At 56.9% G+C, this 12,387-nt stretch overlaps 1 protein-coding gene across 1 annotated transcript; it reads left to right on the top strand.

Moving 5' to 3' along the window:
* Positions 1-3: 3 nt before the first annotated feature.
* On the top strand, positions 4-11,478 carry LOC121672901 (bone morphogenetic protein 8B-like; the record flags this gene model as incomplete). The annotated part of the gene is made up of 7 exons (XM_042045810.1): positions 4-319; positions 6,163-6,355; positions 7,017-7,165; positions 7,736-7,930; positions 8,489-8,568; positions 8,908-9,018; positions 10,724-11,478. Coding segments are annotated over 7 exons (1,194 nt in total), but the record flags the coding sequence as incomplete, so codon positions are not given.
* Between the last annotated feature and the right edge of the window lie 909 nt (positions 11,479-12,387).

The raw sequence follows: 12,387 nt of genomic DNA, 5'->3' as shown, positions 1-12,387 counted from the left end.
GTCCTCCGCCGCCGGCTCCACGCCGCCGGGGTCCCGCAGCGGCGGCTGAGCGGCGGCGAGCGGCGGGACGTGCAGCGGGAGATCCTGGCCGTGCTGGGGCTGCCCGGCCGGCCCCGGCCCCGCGCCCCCGCTCGCGCCCCCGCCGCCGCCGCGCCGCTCTTCATGCTCGATCTGTACCACGCCGTGGCCGGCGAGGAGGAGGAGGAGGGCGAGGAAGCGGCGGTGTCGCGCCCGGTGCTCACCGGACTCAGCACGCAGAGCCCCCCGCCCGGCAGCATCGTGAGCCGCGCAGACACCGTGGTCAGCCTCGTCAACATGGGTGAGAAACGCTCCGGGGGCACCGAGGATATCGGGGCGGAGCGGGGGACACCGGGCTGTGCGGGGCATCGGGGGGACCGGAGCGCGGCGGGGAGTACCGGGGATAGCGGGACGTGCGGGCGGGATCCCGTCGGCTTTGGCAGCACCGGGGGCATCGGGATGATCGGAGCGCACCGGGGCTCACCGAGGGCGCCGGGAGGCGATACCGGGGCGTGCGGGCAGGATCCCGGCGCCAGGAGCAGACCGGAGCTTGTGGAGGCACGGGAGCGCACGGGGACGATCCAGGCGGCTTAGGAAGGACCGGGGGCGGGGACCGGGGGGCACGGAGGGACCGAGGGGACCAAAGCAGACAGGAGTGGACCGGCAGGAGCGGGGGGGAGGCGGCGGCTGAGCCCCGCACAGCGCAGAGCCGGGGAGGCACCGAGGGGACACCGGGACGGGGCGCAGGGGGCTGAGCTGACCCGAACCCCCGGTCCGTGACTGTGGTACCGGCAGCTCCGAGCATCCCTCGGCCCTGGGGTGGTTTCTCAGGGCGTCCTTGTTCAAATGAGGAACTCTTTTGCCCCAGGTTAAGCTCAATAACGGGGGACACGGTGGCTGTGGGGGACACGGTGGCGGCGAGGGACGCGGGTGTTGGGCGAAAGAGGCCGGGACGAATCCCAACTCCGCTTAAAAAGGGGAAATGGAGAAGGGGAACGTCCTGCAGCGGGGCTGAGGGAGGCTCGTCCACACTGCACTGCCCATTTCGGTGGGCACAAGGACTGGGGCGCAGGGCAGGCGGGACAGCAGCTCTGGTGCCAGCAGCACGGTGAGCCTCGACGGGACACTGAGTCCAAATAAAGTCCTCAAGGTTGCTAATTATTGCTGGAACCCCAGCTCCGGCTCCAGTATCCCTCCTATTTCCAGGCAGCGGCTGGAGCAGCAGCAGAGCTGTCCCCAGCATCAGCGGGGCCGAAAATACTCGGGATGGGATGGATCCTGTCTGAGAGCAGGTGCCCCGAATCCTGTGGGGTTTGCAGAGCAGGAGCTCGGATATGGAGCTCTTCCCTGCTCCTTCTCGTTGCTTTAGGGGGTGTCTGGGTGCCCCAAGCACGACGTCCCCCACAACCTCTGAGGATGGGGAGAATCCCTCCTTGGAGACTCGAGGCAGGGAGGGGATCTGCACCCCTGGGAGGAGTTTTAGGCGAGGGAGGGGCTGCAGAGTTGTCTCCCACTCGTTCCTACACTCCCTGTACCACGCGTGGGTGTGAGGAGTCTCCCTGGAACAGACCCTGCTACTCAGGAGGTGCTTGGGGTGCCCAGGGGTGCAGGCACCCAGCACCCATTTAGGGTCCTGAAGGACCTGTGGGAGCTCAGTGTCCTGGGAAAGCTGAGAGTGATGGAGACAAAAACTGAAACGCCAAATCCCCTCAGCACTTGGGACAACACCCAAGCGCTGAAACGGGCTTTAAAATGGTCAGGTTTGATGGCAACCAGGGTGGGATGTTCGGGGGAGCCTCCTGGGAGGTGTCACTGCAGGTACGGGGGTGCAGGCAAAGGGGCACTGCTCCCCTTCCCAGTGCCCCTGGAGTAGCCGGGAGAGTTGGGGAACGCAGCTCCAGCCTTCCATTTGAATGGCTTTCATTTCTGCGGCTTCATCAGCCCCTTCATGTTAATTAAATAAGGGATTTTTTTTGTGGGAGAAGGCCAGCTCTCATTTGCATGCATAATTGGCTGCACAATTATCCTGATGGGACATGCAAATAGGGCAAAGTCTGTGCCCCATTGGCCACTTGGACCTCTTTGCTCGCAGCCACCCCACGCAGCCCTGTGTGAGCCAGGCCAGAGCGCGGCTCCCAGCGGCACACCTTGTTCCCGGCAAGGGGCAATGACAAACCTCCCTGGGGCACAAACACAGCCCAGTTTGGGGGACAGGGGCAGCCAGGGCCACCGGGCACCCCCAGCTGGGTTTGGTGATGGTGGATCATCCCATCCCCATTCCCATCCCCATTCCCATCCCATCCCATCCCATCCTTTTTGCTCCTCCCAGAGCAAGGATAAAGCCTGGCCTGTGCTGTTCCTGTGCCCTTGCTGGAGGAGTCCAGCAGGATGTTGTGTTTTTAAGGCCGGGGTAAGGATGGGCTTTGGGATTTCTCCCCGGCTGTGAGTCACGGGTACGGGCAGGGTGTAATGGTGGAGTGGGGAGGTTTGTAATGGGAAGGGGATGAGGAGATTCACAGCACTCCTGAGCCCCCCACAACACCCAGGGCACACAGAACACACATCCCCCCTCTCCCTCCCCGGCATCCACGGCTCCTGATTTATTAGAAAATGTCCCTGCCTGTGGCAAGGGGTTGGAATCAGATGATCTTTAAGGCTCCTTCCAGCCCAAAGCAGCCTGTGATTCCATGTGGCCGGACTCCCCCGTGGCTGCTTGGGATGAACCTGTGCCCACAGCCAAACATCTTCCTGGAAGATCCAGGGAGCACTGGAGAGGAATGCAGGACACCTTGGCAAAAATAGCCACAGCGCCCCAGGCACTTCAGGGAACCATCAGTGTGAGGTGGGAGCTCAGGGCAGCCTCTCTAATTGAATTTTGGGAGTTGGGATGTGCTGCTCCACTCTCTGGAAGCTCATCACCCACTGCCCTCGCCCCCACACAATCACCACCGAAATCCAGCTGCTGTCAGCAGCCGGCTCGGGATTTTCCCACTCCTGGCTTCATTTTGCAACCATTTCAGCCTCCTCCTCCTTCGGGCATCCATCCGGGGGCAGCCCGTTGCCAAGGTGTCAGTGCTCTGTGTGGACCCTCCGTGTGTGTTTTAATGGGAAAAGCTTTCCAGATAAATCCCTGGGATCCACGGGGCAGGGCAGGGGCCAAGGCTGTGTCCCAGCCACGAGTAGCTGGACTGGGGGTGTCCAGTTCCGAGCCCTGTGTCCTGCAGCTCCCAGTGCTCATCCCAGGAAGCAAACTGGGAATCTGGATGTGTCTCACAGCACTTGGGATAACTCCTGAATCCCTCCCCACTTCACAAAGCCTCCAGAGCTTATTTTTTCCTGCTTGCAAGTGAAGGACAGCATCTTCCCTGCATCTCCTTTAAACCTATTTTAGGCTCCAGAGGCAACCACTTGATGTGGTTGAATATCCTGGCATTTCCTTTTAATTTGGTGCCTGAAATGGTCGTGGGGACCCATCGGGAGCAGCCAGGGCCGGTAATTACGACTGATGCGCAGTTTATAGCAGCGGAGAAAGTGCACGCCGAGAAACGTGCAGCTAAGAATAACCTGGGGGGCAGGAGGAAGGGTGGCATCTGCCAGGAGATCGGGAGCGCTCAGGGACTGGGAGACACCAGGAGGCTCAGTCTGGGTGGAGCTGGGCATCCCCTGCCAGGGGCACGGCCCCGAAAAAGAAAAAAATTATTATAATTTTAATGTTGTTTTTTGGGGAGCAGTGGGAGCACAGGGGTGACGTTCAGCTTCGGGGGAAGACGCAGCAGCTCCTCGGGATGATGCCAAAGGAGGGGGCAAGGAGAGCAAAGCGCTTGGGTTGGGCTTTTTTAGTGCGTCTCCTCCGCAATCCGGATAATCCGCCCACAGATAATTGAGGGTTGGTGGTGTGGCTGAGTCAACCCGGATCAGTGGCAGGTTCCCAGGCACCAGGGGCTCCCAAAACCGGCCGGGGGGGCACCTCCAGCGCACCCCCAGCAGCAGCTGAGCACCCACGGCTCTGCTGGGATGCTTTGGGGGAGCTGCAGGGTTCTCATTTCACAACCAGTTTGATTTTAGCAGCAAACACGGTGATGTTGAACCCTCTCCAAGCTGCTGTTTGTGTCCCAGAGGTGGCACAGGAGGGGAAGCTTCTCCCTGGGTCCTGCCCCTCCATGGGAGTTCTCTCTTTTTCTCCCCGAAGGAGAATTCAGGGGTTCTTGCCAGAATCTCATCCCGAGCACAGACAGATTTGCTGTCAGACCCAGATTATTTGGTTCATCCAGGAGCTCAGCTAATTGTAGCCCCTTTAGCATTTCTCCTACTGCCAAGGTGTCTCTGGGCTTCCCTCCCACCAACTCCCACCCTCTGCCTTCATCCCTGGACCCCTCCATCACCTCCATGGCGATGGGAAGTTCCCGTAACAAATTTGTTGTGGTTATGATTTTCACTTTTCTCCGGGGCCAAAAATCACCTTTTTTTGGCTCTTTTTATCTCGTGTGGGGTCTCTGTGACCTCCTTCGCTCTGACAAAAAAAATCCCTCTGCCCATCCCCTGGGCTCCAAAGATTTTGGAGCAAAGGGGTCACTCAAAGTGACCACAGACACCCAAGGGGTACCTGGGTGTCCCCTGGACCGACTGTGGGACACCCACTGGGGGTTTAGCAGTGCTAAAAAAAAGGAGGTGACTCCTGTGCTTGTGTTTTTTGGGGGGGGTGGATCTTTAATAATTTTGGAAGCTCCACAAGGCTTTGGCGGCACCGAAGGTCCAGGAGAATAAAACCACCCACGATGGGCTGGGGGAAGAAATGGAAAAGAGGGAAGAGGCCGAGGGGCTGCAGAGGGTTTGGGGGGCTGGCGGGTGCCCCCCGAGGGGGGCAGGGGTTGGGTCAGGTGCCCGCAGCATCTCCTGCCGCAGCTGGCAGCCGCCCCGCCGGAGCAGGAAGCGTTCTCCGCATCCGCCCTGCCCGCCTGGCCCCGGGCTCTTTTTATAACCCAGCTTGTGGTGAGGCCGGGAGCTGGAGGGAATGTGGGATTCGGGGAAAAAGAAAAAAAAAAAAGAAAAAGAGAGAAAAGGGGGCAAAAAAAAAAAAAAGAGGAAAAAATAAGAAGAAGGAAAAAATGGGTACGTCAGTAAAATCTCGGTGTTGGGTTTGGAGGGACACGCTGCTCCCTCTGTGTGAATGGGAATGGTGACCTCACGGTGGATTAAATTTGGAGTATTTCTCCCCCCCTGGAATTGGTTAAAAAATGCATTTAAAAGGTTTCTTTTTGATTTAGTTAATTATTTGTTTGTTTTAGTTTTAAAAGAAACCGCCAGGTCAAATTGGTTACGTTGCTTTTGTGCCTGAAGCAGGAGCAGCTTTGGTCACGTTGAATTGTATTTAATCATAAACTTTAATTATGCTCAGATGAGACAGGTTGGAAGATTTTTAAAGAGCAACTTGAAGCAAATAACTGCGTGTTAGCAGAGCTGTGGGGGCTGCGTTACCACAGGGAAAGGGAGGCTGGTTCCTTATGGGCTCACAAAATAAAATCGGATTTTTGCTGCCCCAGACTGTGCTGGATTGATGGAGAAATAAGGAATTTTCAGGGAAAAGGGAGGGATTTTTACAGAGCAGTGACCTGATAATCCCCCCAACTCCCCATAACTGCACAGGCTGAAAATCTGTATTTGTGGGCAAGAGGGGACCTGTGATATCCAGTGATGATGGCCCTGATGAGCCCTGGCTTTTTCTGCTGCAAGGAAAGTTTGGAAAACACCAATTCCTGCTCCAGATGGTCCTGATGACCCCCAAAACATCAAATTTTTGTGGTTTTCACCTTTTGATGAAGCACAAAAAGCTGCAGGCCCCGAGGCACGGCGCATTCTCTGTGCTCCCCCCATAGGCTGCATTTGTGATTTTGATTTTAATTTTGACTTTAATTTTCGTTTTAATTTATAATAAAGGAAGAGGGCTGGGAGGGGAGGCTGGGGGCTTTACAGCAAAATAAAATGCAAAAATAGGGGAGGCTGCATCCCGATTCAAACTCTTGGGAGATGGGAATTCCCAACCTAGGGCGGGCGGCTCGGAACCAGCAGGTTTGTCCCCAAAATCCTTTTGGTGGCACTCAGCGGGGCCTGGCACGGCCATCCCTGACCCTTTTTTTTGCTCCACAGTGGAGCAGGACCGGGATCTGTTCTCGCCCAAGCCCTACTGGAAGGAATTCAGGTTCGACCTGACCCAGGTGCCGGCAGGAGAGGCCGTGACGGCCGCCGAGTTCCGCATCTACAAATCCCGGGGTGTCCCCGGCCACGCCAACAGCAGCCTCCACATCAGCATCTACGAGGTGGCTGCCCAGCATTCCAACAGGTGACGGGCTGGGAATGCGGTGGGAACGGGGATGAGGGCGGTGGGAACGGGGGTGAAGGTGACAGGAGCGGGTATGGCATGAAAACGTGGGTGTGGGATGATGGGGATGGGAGTGGGGATGAAGATGATGAGGATGGGAAGGGTGTGGGGATGAGAGTGAAAATGTGAGTGGGTAAGGGAATGGAGAAGGTGGGAATGGAGAAGGTGGGAACGAGGTTGATGGGGAGAGGGATGGTACAGGAATGAAGATGGGAATGGGAATGGGGATAAAGGGAGTGGGACTGGGACTGAAGAAGATGGGGATGAAGAGGATGGAGATGAGAAGTGGGATGAAGCTGGTGAGGATGGAGACGGGTGTGGGGACCAGCTCCAGCCCTTTCCCTCCCCACCTCACCCCACCCGAAGGCCGCAGGAAGCGGCACCGCCGTGTCCGGCTGCTCCCACACTTCCCCACGGGCCGGTGCCACGCCCTGGCATTCCCACCTGGGCAGGGAGGGAGCTTTTCCCAGGGCAGCTGCCAGGACACCACCATCGTGTCCAGCAGGAGAGCCGGGATGTGTCCGGACACAGCTCCGAGGAGTCATTCCCATTAATCATCGCTCCTGCTGGAGCCCTTTGGCTGCTGTTACTCACCTGCTCCTTCTCCCCCCTGTTCCTGTAGGGAATCCGACCTGTTCCTGCTGGATGTGCAGGACCTGCGTGCTGGGACAGAGGGCTGGCTGGTGTTCGATGTCACGGCCGCCAGCAACCACTGGTCAGTGGATCAGAAATACAGCCTGGGGCTGCGGCTCTACGTGGAGACCGATGATGGTGAGTCTGCCGGAGCTGCCTGCAGCATCCGGGGCCGAATTCCCAGGAATTGGAGTCCCCTGGGTGCCGTGGGAGGTGGTGGGGGTTTGGTCTCAGCGCAATTTGAAATTTCCAGCTGCGATGGGTGCCAGAAGTCTGGGTTTGCAGGTTCTGATGGCACGGACTGTAATTAAGGCCATTAACACTTAATGAACTCCTTACCTGGAGGGATCCTGTGTGTGTGTGGCAGAGGATTAACCCTCCTTTCCCCATGGGATTAGATCTCTTGCAGCCTTTTCCGGGTGTGCAGGCACACGAAGAGCAGCTCCTCTCCCGTGGCAGGAGGAGTCTCAGCCAGGATCACCCCATCCATCCCTTTCCCTCCACTGGGGCGAAGGGGAAAATTGCTTTTAACCCTTGAACAGCCCCCCTGCGACCATTTTGAGGTGCAACAGGATCCTCAGGGGGCTCCGACCCCTTGGGATGCCGAAACCGCAGCTCCTGCTGCAAAACTCCTTTGATTTTCAATCTCTGCTTTAACCAAACGAGTTCGATCTGAGGGCAACCCCGCCCATGGTCCTGTCCCCGCAGGGCTCAGCGTCGATCCGGGCTCGGCCGGGCTCCTGGGGCGCCGGGGACCCCGCTCCAAGCAGCCCTTCATGGTGACATTTTTCCGCGCCAGCCCCAGCCCCGCCCGCGTCCCACGAGCGGCCAAACCCCCGAGGAGGCGGCAGCCCAAGAAATCCAACGACCTCCCCCATCCAAACAAGCTCCCGGGAATCTTTGGTAAGGTGTTTGCTGGGTGAGGGGGGGATCCCTATGGAAAACGCCAGGCTCTGCTGTTCAGCACCTTGAAATCCCAGTTTTTGGCCCCAAGGGGAACAGAGCAAAAAAGTTTTAGGAGGTTTTAGGATTGGAGGTTTTTGCAGTTTGGGAGGTGCGGGGAGGGTTTGGGTTGGATGGCCTCAAGGAAATGGTGTTTGGTGAGCGTGTCAGGATTACTGAATATTGGAATTTTTGCCTCATTGCCCTTGGCTTTGGAGCCCTGCGAAGGTGTCACAGCTCCAGAAAGCTCAGGCAGGAGGGGAGCAGGAGGGCCCTGAAACCGCCGAGTCTGGGAAACCCTCAGAGTGAGCAAAGCTGGGGTTTAGCCCTTCCAAGGCTGAATTCCTTCATCCCAATATTGGAATATCAAAGGCCGCTCTGGAGCTTCTTTTCCCTTTGTGCAGCAACGAAGGCTCCTCTCCTTTGGCTCCCCTGGACCAATCCTGGTCACAGGGGCTGTATCCCACCTCTGAGGGGTGGGACGGGGGATTCCAGGGCTGAAATTCCCTCTTCCCACAGACGATGTCCACGCCACAGACGGGCGGCAGGTCTGCCGGCGCCACGAGCTCTACGTCAGCTTCCAGGACCTCGGCTGGCTGGTACTTGTCTGCTGGGAGAAGTAAATGACAAAAAAAAAACCAAAACAACCCCCCCATCATCCCATCCCCCCGCCCTGGGCTCCCTCCCAGGCTGGATTTCCTGCCCACAAAGCCATCCCAGGAGCTGGGAACGCAAACATGAACCTCCACAACCCCAAACCCCACCGGTGACCCCGAGCAACTCACGGCTCGGTCCAAAAAATCAAAACCAACCCTTGCTGCTGGCACAGCCACGCGGGGAAGGAGCTGGCTGAGTTGTTTGTGCAGGTGGGGAAGGGATGAGGGGGCACAGAAGGGTGAAGACCTCGATGTAATCCCAGGTTTGGGGGTTTTTTTCAGGATTGGGTGATTGCTCCGCAGGGATACTCAGCCTACTACTGCGAGGGGGAGTGCGCGTTCCCGCTGGACTCCTGCATGAATGCCACCAACCACGCCATCCTGCAGTCCCTGGTCAGTGCAGCCCACGGTGGGGGGGACGTTCAGGGTCCTGGGGAGCCGCCAGAGCCTGGTGGGACCCGAGGGAGAGCTGGGATTTTGGGATGAGCATGGCTGGGTTGGAGGGTGTTCGGGTTGGGAGGTGCAGTGGGGCTCCTGATTTAAACAAAGCATTCGTGGGGGGGGGGATGCACATCTGGGTGGGTTCACACACATCTGGGTGGGTTCACGCACACCTGGGTGGGTTCACACACACCTGGACGAGTGCTTGCACATCTGGGTGGCTGCTCACAGGCTGGCCCCCACCACAGGCTCACGGGAGGTTCCAATAGGGAATTTCAAGGCGTTTGTGGAGGCACCAGAGCGAGGGCACCCAGGTCACCAGCTCTGTCCCCTCAGCCTGAGCCAGAAGGGTGCAACAGCAGGATTTTGTAATCTCAGAGCTCCCTCACGTCTCGATTTCGTGGCTGACACCATCCTGCTCCAGTTTCGCAGCAGCTGGGGCAGAACTGAGGATTTCTGACAGGCTCATGGTCCCTCTCCCCTGGCAGCGAACTGGGGAGCAGGGACAGGGCACAGCAGAGCCCTCCTGCTCTTCCCAAAAAGGGCTCCGTGTCATCCCTGCACCCTCCTCTCCAGCCGTGCCCGAGGCTTTATCCACAGCCCCGGCACCCAAACGTTGGGCTCAGCATATTCCGAGCAAGAAAGCTTTAATGCCTCCATTTTTTTCTTTTTTTTTTTTTTTTTTTTTTTTTTTTTTTTTTTCCCCAAACCCACCCCGCATCCCAGCCAGCGCTTTAATTTCTGGAATTTCCTGCCCCGTGAGTGTTCGTTTCCCCAATGGCAGAACCACCCCGGCTCCGGTGCTCCCGGTTAATTACAGGGAGCGCCGAGCCCTGGGCCGAGCCTTTGAAGGTGTCGCCTGGCAGGGTTTAATTCTGACATCAACACAGCTTCCAGGGCCCATCCAGGGGCTGGGAACCATCCTGGCAGCGGCAGGGAGGGGCCCCTTTCCCCCCCACTACACCCACCCATCACCCCTCAACCCAGCGCTGTTCCCAAACCGGGCAGGATGTGAATCACCTGGATGCGGCTCTTCTGGGAAGCGCCAGGGCAAAGGCGGCTGCGGAGCCGTGCCAGCCCCGGGCTGTGCTGCAAATAGCAGGGTTGGACAGCAAAAACACCGGACTTCCGAGCTGGGAGAGCTCGGCTGCCCCTGCCACAAATGAATCGCACATGTCGGGGGAAGCCGGAGAGGGCTCCGTGCGCCCCGCAGCCTCCGAGGCTCCCTCCTGCAGGAAAACGCTGGGATACAGCGCGGCCGGAGCAGGGAAAGGCCATCCCAAAGCGGAGTCGTGTTCACAGAGGTGCTGTGGGCTTTGGGTTTTAAATCCTGGGTGGAGAATCGCTGTTGGAACAACACCCAGCGCCCCCCGCCCACAGCGAGCCTGACCCGTGCTGCCCTCATTTATGGGGGTTTTTTTGAGTCGTTTGTCTATTTCTGTGAGAAAAGGGCCCTGAAATGCCGAATCAACGAAGTGCCGAGAGCCCTGCTCCAACACAAACCGCAGCAGGGACTGCCTGGAGTTCAGAATAAATATTTTTGCAAAAAGATGGAAATAATCCCCCCATTCACCCGGGGTTTTTGGTTGGTTTGACGCTTTTGCTGTTGCCTGGAGCCAAATTTGCTGAGGCTGACGGGGCTCCATCCATCCCCCAGGTCCACCTGATGAAGCCTGAGGCCGTGCCCAAGGCGTGCTGTGCCCCCACCAAGCTCAGTGCCACCTCCGTCCTCTACTACGACAGCAACAACAATGTCATCCTCAAGAAGCATCGGAACATGGTGGTGAAATCCTGCGGCTGCCACTGATGGACAGGTCCCTGAGTGTCCCATTCCCACCCCTGGGTGTCCCATTCCCACCCCTGGGTGTCCCATTCCCACCCCTGGGTGTCCCACCCCACTCCCACCAGAGCAATGTGCCCCTTGGTTTCTGCTGCGTGCGTGGAAGCTTTGGGGGCTGCATCAGAGCAAAATCTGTTCATAATAACAATAAATACCAAAAATAAACCCCTCCCACCCCTTTCTAGAAGTGGATGTAAATAATATAAAACTCCCTTTCTCTTACCCTGCTTGATGAGACACGGATCTATGCAAACACACACACATACATATATATATATATAGGAAAGAGACGATTTTTGGCTGATTCTGTTCTGTCTGTGACCGATTTGTGCATCCAGGTTGCTCTGGGACTGAGCTGTTTCTAGAACTGCGTGTTTCTCAACTAACCCACCTCTACCCGAGTGCTTTTAATTCCCTTAATGAAAATATCATCAGCCAATTAAGCAGCTGGCTGACTAACCCGCTCCTGTTTACCCAAAGCTCACCAAACTCAGCCAGCTGGAAAAAAAATAAAACATCCAATATTGAGCTACGGCCCTGTTATAAAATAAACGCAAAGTCTGGAAAGTAAACACGGAGTTTCTCTTGCTCTTTGTGTTTTAATGTCACAGCACAACAGGGCTCTGTTTGGAGGACATTTCGCAATGAAAAAATACTCAGGACCAGCTAAAATTGTACCTATTTGCTCAGAAATGAGCCCTGGTGTGAGTTTTAGGTCAGGCTGTGCCCATCCCCTGGGCTCCCAGCAGGGCTGTGACCAGTCCCAGGCAGCCTCCCCAGGCTATTTGCACAATTAAATTATTTATTTGCTCTGGTTTGAAAAGGAAAAGGCCTGTCCTGGTTCTCAGCTCGGATACCTGGGGAACCTTGGATCAATAAACGAGTAAAGAACCTGGCACAGTCAGGAAAAATCCCAATAGCTCCACCAAAAGAAGGAAGATTTGCTCCCTGCCAGGGCCCAGCTTCCCAAGAAAAGGTCTTGCTTATCTGGGCGTCTAATTCCACCCAAAATCCAGCTCAGGATGCGATCCTGGCTCTGTGCCTCCTGCAGAGAGAACACCCAGGCCTTCCACTGACTCTGGACTCTCCCTCTCAGGTCTTGCTGAAGGTGCCTGCAAGGGCTGACGTTAAAATTTGGGATTTAAACAACAAAAAGGAGCAAGGAAGGGAAAAGCAGGGCTGGGATTTTGTCTGTCAGGAATCACATCCTTGTGTCTCACCTTGTCCCAGTTTCAGGACAATGCACAACCCCCAGCCACGCTGGAACACCAGCCAGTGGAAAAAAAAACCCCAACCCTGATGGAAAAGCAACACCCCTGACTCGTGAGGGGCTGGGAAAACCAGGAATCCCCAATGGCACCAGCTCTTCCAAACACCCCCAAAATCTGAACATCGGATATTCCTCTCCCCCTCAGCAGCCTCATCCCTCCTGCACAAGCTCAGAACCACACATCCCTTCCATAATTTCACAGGAAACCCCA

The sequence above is a fragment of the Corvus kubaryi genome, unplaced genomic scaffold (genome assembly GCF_017639235.1).
Source record: "Corvus kubaryi isolate FWS band 111438036 unplaced genomic scaffold, C.kubaryi_AGA036_p1.0 65031, whole genome shotgun sequence".
NCBI classification, from domain to species: Eukaryota; Metazoa; Chordata; class Aves; order Passeriformes; family Corvidae; genus Corvus; species Corvus kubaryi.
This window is presented reverse-complemented; position numbering and strand designations above follow the sequence as displayed.